The sequence below is a fragment of the Melitaea cinxia genome, chromosome Z (assembly GCF_905220565.1).
Source record: "Melitaea cinxia chromosome Z, ilMelCinx1.1, whole genome shotgun sequence".
In the NCBI taxonomy this organism is placed as follows: Eukaryota; Metazoa; Arthropoda; class Insecta; order Lepidoptera; family Nymphalidae; genus Melitaea; species Melitaea cinxia.
In genome coordinates, this window is record NC_059424.1 from 1,094,755 (window position 1) to 1,102,895 (window position 8,141).

An 8,141-nucleotide genomic window follows, 5' to 3' on the forward strand; every position below is an offset into this window, starting at 1 on the left:
ATTAATTCAAATCAAGTAATGGGTAGCGTTTATTCTATAGAAGTAATTGGAATAATTTGTCCATTAAAGTGAGGGTAGCGCAATTTCGTATTTTAATATTTCAAGTATTACACCTATTCATATTATGTCTTATTAAAACATATATACACCTACTCATATTATGTCAAGAATTAATACAGTCGCAAAGCATTCCTAGTATTTACTTGACTATTTTTTCGTCTACCTGCGTTGTTATTACTTGTCGATTTAACTGAAGTCGATTTTTTCGTTTGCCAGCAAATAAAATTATTATTTTTTACATTCGCTTGCATGAAAGTCATAAATCATTCTGTTGAAAATATTATATGCTTTTTTTGGTCGTACCAACTCCAAAGCCTTTGTGGGCATGATCAAATGCATAGTTTACGATCCTATAAAGGACATACTGACCAACATTCATTTATTCGGTTTTATATATATTAAAATAAAATTGTAATTATTATTCATCCGTATTAGTTTCAAATTTCGTGAAAATGATTAAACAAGTTTGACGTATGCTATTAGTGATCAAAACGACAGCACAGGGTGTTTGTACAACTTTGAAATGAAATTCGCATAAGCACTTACAAGTATATATTTTAAAGAAACAGTCTTTATAACAAATGATTTTTTTTTTTTTTTTTTTTGTAAAATACTCGTAGCCCGTAATAAGGTTTATATTTTAATCGCCGCGCTTTAAGATAATTTACGTTACGCCAGCAAAAAAGGTGCGTGCGTACAAAGTACACATGTCAGTAGTGAAATTTCTTTGGCAAATTAAACGAAAATAAATAAATAATTAAAAACTAATTGAAAACTAAAGTGAAGCGGGACACGAGGCGGGTGACGCCTGTACTGGATGAAGTACGCGGTATCATAATTAAAAAATGTTGCACATCAAAACGTTGCACTTAATTGTGTTGTTTCATCCGTAAAAAAATACCCCTATGCGCCCAAAGAAATTTCGCTTCAAAAAATTGAGTACGGGATTACTTGTAGAAATAGATCTAGTTCCTTGTTTAATGGACACATCGACACATGTGAAATATTTTAAAAGTGTTTGTGTAGTATATAAAACAAACGGTATGAGAACTATTTTTGAAAAATGGCCGTTAATAATACAATAATAATCACAGACTTTAATTTGAGATTTTAAATGTTTAGAATTCCTAATGTGTGGGTAAAACAAAAATAAAATCATAGATATTTAATTTGAGATTTCCCAGTAAGGCCGTTGTTATGTAGTTAACGCCACGAGATTCTATATTTGTTGCCAGTGCAATCACAGGCACATGTATAGATGTCTAGAGGAGCATGTGAAACCGTCGGCTATCATTATAGGCACCAGATAGCGGCCATTATTCTTAGTAGGGAAATCATGACAACTCCCAGCGGAAAGTTTGTGATATCTATTTGTCCAAACCTTCTTTTATCTATTGGAGAATGAGTCTTTTTTGGTACTTGTAAAACGTTGATTATCTCAATTCAATTCAAACTTGTAATACAATAATTTATATTCCCGATCGACTTTACTAAGTTATATGAAAACTTGAACAACTGTTTAATAATCCTAAATTGTCTTTAATCTTTGGAGACTTAGATACACGTGTTCATATTTAAAATGAATACTTTAGTTATAAATAAAAATTTTTTTTTCAAACTATTATTTAAATGCAATTAAAATAAAAAAATAATGTTTTCATTCAAAACATTTACTATCTACATATTATACAATTCGTATGATATAAAAACTTGTCTCGAGATTTAAGTGCGGCTATTTACTTTGAAAATTTAAAAAGTTAAAATGAAGACCAATCAAGCTATAAGAAATAAAGAAAGAAACCTTTTAACAAAAAGAACAAGGCCATTATATTATCCTTATTGTTGATTTTTGTAATTACCAAGTTGTATTAATGCGACTATTTTCCGTTTTCCGTTGTTTATTTGAAAGAAAAAAGCGAATTTAAACTCTTTTAAAACAAAGCTTATTTTGAAAATTAATTTTTCTCGAAGTTACAAAACCATCCACGTGTTGAGTAGTGCTCACGTTCGGAAAAACGCCAACACAAGGCATATTCCCACATATTTATTTATGTTTGTGAACTCTGCGGTATTAAAACTTATTTTTCAGGCTTTATATAAAAGGGCGTTTGTTCAACCGACCTTGTTGTTTCGGACGACATTTTACAGGATTCATGAAGTCAAAGTTAAAACCTTTCTTTTTTACACTTCTACGAGAAGTATGGAAGTAACAAGGTCTCCGTTTTTTGCTTGCGTTCCTAATACTTTTTGAATGTTGGTAAACTTTCGTAATAATTTAAAGTGACACCACGTAATCACTTGGTGAATGAGTCATATGTTATATGTTTATTATAAAAAAAAAATCACATAATGGTACTTACGTGGTATGCTGCGTTCACGAGGGTCACAGTATCGTTGACGGAGTATGGGTAGGAAGCCTCCTCGTCGAAAACTAGATCGTCCACACGGCGGTATGTGATCGTATCTGCATCCATGGCTTCTATCACCCTGCGTTGAGTCATTCTGGAGAAATGTCATATGTAACTTATTGATATTCATTTCAGAAAATCGGCAGAAGCTTGTAATGAATAAAATTTATCAAAGGTTTTTTGTCAAGAGATATATTTAACGATTCTAATAATAATAATAATAATAATAATTAAATGTAATGTGAGTACCTCTCATACAAGCATTTTTTATGCTGCTTAGAGCTGCTATTAGTTATGTAAACTTAAGTCGGCTATATACAGTCGACAAAGGAAAGGGGAAGTCTCAAGACTTGGAAATCGTAAGACATTTATCTGAAGCTGATCGATTAAGCAATCGATGATCCGATTCATCGTTTCGAAGTGTAAATCATTTACGGAATATTTGTGTATGGCGGGCAGCGGCGTCTTCGGTGCGACAAAGCCAGCTTTGCGGTCACTGTGTGTGTTGTGTAAGAAAACAAAAGATGTTCAGAATTTTTTATATTGCTTCGCCTTTAATCCATAAAAATAAACAAACTACATATTAATAAGCTTACGTTTCTGCTACTTTGGTGTAATTTTTTTCAAAATCAGGAGTAACGTCCGTAGATATAGATGATAAATAATTGAGTACTCACTTATAAACATAGGGGCCGATGTCTCTGACCTGAGGGACTCCGCCATTCAACACTTCATCAGGGTTCGATATATTAAAGATTCTCACGGTGAAGGTCAAAGCGAAAGGGACCTCTTCGAATCTGTCCATTTGTTCTGTTTCATTTATCAGCTGTACCTCCTAAAACAATAATCATAATAATATCGCGAAACGCCACTGACGAACGAATGAAGGATTATTCAGATAATGATTTACAAAACTTGTTAATCCCCGTTTTGCACAATTCCTTGCTCAGTAAGTACCTGACGGTAAACTCGTTTAATAAAAGGGTTTTTTTTTGTAAAATAGGGACAAATTAAAAAATATTTTTATTAATATATATATTATACCAGCTGTGCCCTGCGGTTTGACCTACGGGAATTTGAGGAAAATGTACTAAAATATTTTTGGAATGGCCCGTTGGCAAATTACCCTCATTGCGCCTAAATAAGTTTCACTTCAATAAATAAATTTCTAAAATAAAAGTAGCCTAAGTTACTCCTTATTACATCAGCTATCTGCCAGTGAAAGTCCCGCAAAATCGGTCCACCCGTTTCAGAGACAGACAGATAAAAATTGTAAAAAATGTATTTTTGTAGATGTACCGTGTACACATTCATATGCATTGAGTAAAAAACGATTATTTTAATATTACAAATAGACACTCCAATTTTATTTATTTACATTGAGTATAGATTTATATGTGGTATTTATACGTATGTTTATCGAAAGAGGAAATATGTACCTAGCTGTACCGATCGGCTGTTGCCTATAACACAAGCATTAAGTTGCTTACTTTAGGAACAGACGACCGTGTGTGGTAGATATTTATATTGTATTTTTAAACCATTAGGTACTGTGGAACTCGGCCGACTTACATAGGCGCATAGCGTGACGTAGCGACGTATTTGATTTTACATTATCTCCTAAATTATGCAACCAAATTGAATTCTACAAAAGACAAAGTTTATCTTCATAATATTGTCATATTAGAAGTATTTTTCATTCGTACGGACCACGTGCCTGACTAATAGAAATGCAATAAAATATCCTTTTCTTTTTTTTGTTATCATTAATTCGTTACAGAGTTATTTTAAGACTATGATATCTTCTAAGATATTCATTGAAATCAAATGACGTCAAGGTCAATTTTGTTCAAAAATAAATACTTTTGACGAATTACGTAGGTATTTATTTGTATAAGCGTATTTATTTTGCTTATTTATGAGTTATTTACTGTTGGAAACTTTGTTGATTTGTGTATTGGCTGTATATATTTATTAATTTACTGTATTATTCTACTGTTTGTTTCCTAAATATAATAAAATAAAATACAAGCATTTATATCACGTCTTTAAAAGCACTTTAACAAAGTCTCGTAATGCACTATTTCAGAACAAATTTGATTAACATAAAAAAGTTATAATGAGACAAGCTGGTGCTGCAAAATATGCTGTTGCAGACCTTTTTTTTACTACTTTTAATGGCGAGGAACTCCGTAAATACATAGTTTTTGGGAAGATTTAACCGTTTACGGCTACAGGAATTCTAAAAAAAGGATATTCTTTCTGTTTTCAAAACTTTTCGTATTAATTTAAATAAATAAATATCTACACAATACACACACGGTCGTCTGTTCCTAAAGTAAGCCACTTAATGCTTGTGTTATAAGTAACAGCCGACTGGTATAGATACATATATTTTTTTCGATAACCATACTTATAAATAATACATATATTAATATATTAATAAATATTTATATTACACCCAGACTCGGGGTGGAAATCGAACGCACAACCCTCGGAGCAGAAAGCAGGGTCACTACAAACTGCGCCAACGAACTAGTAGTAGTAGGGTTAAATTAGGAGTGAATTAGGAGTCGAGTCTTAAAAATGTAACCCAAATACACCATTGGTATCCGTTACTCTGCCTACCAAAGACAATATTTTGTAATATTTTATAATCTTTCGCCTGTATCCTGTGTCCAGGTCAGACCAACCTCCTACTACTATATCTACTAGCGACAAATTATATCACTAAAGATTTAAAATGATTGCGTCTCCCTGATTTCTCATGCCAATACAACTCTCATGGCGAATTTCCTTTTATTAAAAAAAATCACGTCATTGTTAGAGTGATTCAGTAGATAGAAAAAATGAGCCGAGAATTATTTTAACAAGAAGTTAAATTATAATCGATAAAACAAACCGGGCTAGGTGGGATATCGTTAAGACTTTATATATAATAATATATAGGTATACGGTAAATAATATGACAAACCGATTGAACTAAGTAATCAACGTAAATAATACCATCTGAATGAAAGCGAGGTAATGTTTATTTCCTTTAATACACATGATATACATGATTTTACATTTTTGGCTACAATTATTGTTTTATTTTAAGGCGAGAAATGGTAATTATTGTAAATTTTTCATTCGTACAATTCATTTAAACTTTGTAAGAAAATTAAAACTTAAAAAACGAGTGTCCTTTAGACCACACGACTGAAGTAAAACTTACAAAACGTAACTCTCTCTCTTTCTATCTGCACTAACTTATATTTCCCTTTCAACTTTCGTTCGCCTCGCCCGAATGCCCATTTCGTAACGACCTCGTCACGCATCCACCAGCTTAGTCCCAAGTCAAGCGTGCGCAGAGAAGTTTTACTTCAAAAAGGTGTGTAGCATACTGTGTGCTAAATTTAAATGAAACATGAATACAAATACGTCTTTAAAAGTTACTGTCAAATTTTATTATTATTATTTATTTTATAGGCAATCCGACAGCGTTATGTTACAATAGTATATGTTACAATATAATGTACAAATATGGCCAAAATAGGATCACACTGATATATAAAGATATTAATCATTATAAAATACATAACTAGACACTATATTTAAAAAATAACAGAACGTAATAAAAAGTAAACGGCTATGTTCCGTCCCCTCCACTGCAGTTAGAGGTGAGTGTAAGACATGAAAAGGTGGATGTGTGTTCGTGAATGTGTGTTCGTGTAGGTGTGTGCATGTAAAATTTTAAAAATTACCCAGTGTTTGGAAGAAATAGCAACTTGGTAGAATCGTTTCAAGTTAAGTGATTTGTAAATTGGGAAATCAAGTGTTCAGCACTGATAGTTTCTTCTTGAAATAAATAAATTTGAATACGAATTAAGACAATAAAAAAAACTGTAGTATAGGACTTATCAAGATTGTAAAAGCTTATTAACTAAGTTAAGTCTATCGAGTTTGGGCACAGCGAGATATATGTTGCATGAAATTTGGACCAGCTCTACTGGGGAAGAACCCCAACCCCAACCTTAGAGAAAATGTTATACACAGCTAAATAGCACCGATATTAAGAAGTGTAGTGTTTCTGTGGTGAGTAAGGTGCGTAAGGTAGTGGGGAGGGTCAGATAGGCTCGTAACAAGTTTTAATGCTTCTGATGCTACAGGCGTCCATACGCTTGGTCCTTACGCTTGTTTGCCGACCTGGTTATGTAAAAATAAAAACATTTTAACTGTAAAGAAGCTTCCCAGAATATACAAACTGAGGTAGGGCACAGCAGGAATTTCCTGCTCAAAATATGGAGCAGCCCGACTGGGGTAGTACCTCGACCTTACAGAAGATCACAGCTAAATAATACTGTTTTCAAGCAGTATTGTGTTCCTGTTGGTGAGTAAGGTGACCAGAGCTCCTGGGGGATTGGGGATTGGGTCGGCAACGCGCTTGCGATGCTTCTGGTGTTGCAGGTGTCTATAAGCTACGGTAATCGCTTACCATCAGGTGAGCCGTACGCTTGTTTCCCGATCTAGTGACATAAAAAAAAAAACAAAAATTTATACTTACACTTCTAACCAGGTCATCGACTATGCCCGGGACGACGGCGAAGGTGACGATACAGCTCACAACCACCAGCACCAACCCCACCCCCGTGGTTATACCACCGCATATAGTATTACACATGTCGGTCTGTCTGTGCGAACCTGTACACCAGCCGACGCTGAACTGAACACGATTTTGAGATTCTGCGTTATAATTGCGATAAGCTTAAACTGTACATTGATAAATATTAGGGTTCAATTCAATTATTAATAATATTGATTTACTCCCAATATAAATATAGTTTCTGGTAATTTACTATATTAATAGGGAATGTACATAATGTACTTTATACGATGAAATTGCGATAAGCAATTTACTGTGGAGGTAACTACCACTTAATGTCTATTTATAAAAATAAAAATAAAAAATCTATTCAAATAGAAACGCTAAGACGCAAGTAAAATTACTTCAGTGGGTGTAAGATAAAGATCGAAGGAAAAAAACCAAGGAGCAATTTAAAAGTTAGCTAAAGAAATGACAAATGATCAGGAAATTATTTTTATGTTTGCGAAATAAAATTAAATTCGACATAGAAGTTAGTAAGCAAGAAGTTTATTTAACACACAACCGTAACAGCGTACTAAATTATTTAAAAAAAAAAACGAAAGGTACTAAAAATGCATCATTTTCTCGTTTCATAGTTATAGAAATATGTCTATATGTCCCATATATGTGTGTGTAAAAGAAACTTAATAATCATTCACGGAACCAATAAATAATGTTACGCTGTCTCAAGAATTACGGTGAGTTGGATTATTGTAATCAATTACAACATTTAATAATTATTTGCTAACGACGATAACGCAGCAACGATTAAATCTTATCATTTGTATAAGAATATATATATTATTTTTTTTTTACGTAAATCAAGATGATTATTTTGTTCTTACGAAGCCTTTGAAATACCTATTTAAAACAAATCGACTAAATGAAAATTGAATGAAATTGTACTGGAACTTACGCATTCTTGGCATTATTCTTATAATTAAAAAAATGTAATAGTGGGTACAGCTAATAAACAGATAAAAACATTAATTCGGTATTAATTAATCAAGGTATTTGTTGATTAAAAAAATATATTGTAGAAGATG

At 32.6% G+C, this 8,141-nt stretch overlaps 1 protein-coding gene across 1 annotated transcript in view; it reads right to left on the reverse strand.

The window, feature by feature from the left end:
* Positions 1-7,131, reverse strand: part of LOC123668695 (sensory neuron membrane protein 2-like) — a 137,946-nt gene extending 130,815 nt beyond the window's left edge. Inside the window, exons 1-3 of the mRNA XM_045602397.1 lie at positions 7,015-7,131; positions 3,146-3,303; positions 2,421-2,562 (exon numbers count right to left, since the gene is read on the reverse strand). Of these exons, the coding sequence (XP_045458353.1) occupies positions 2,421-2,562; positions 3,146-3,303; positions 7,015-7,131 (417 nt within the window). The remainder of the gene's footprint in view (positions 1-2,420; positions 2,563-3,145; positions 3,304-7,014) is intronic.
* Positions 7,132-8,141: the final 1,010 nt, after the last annotated feature.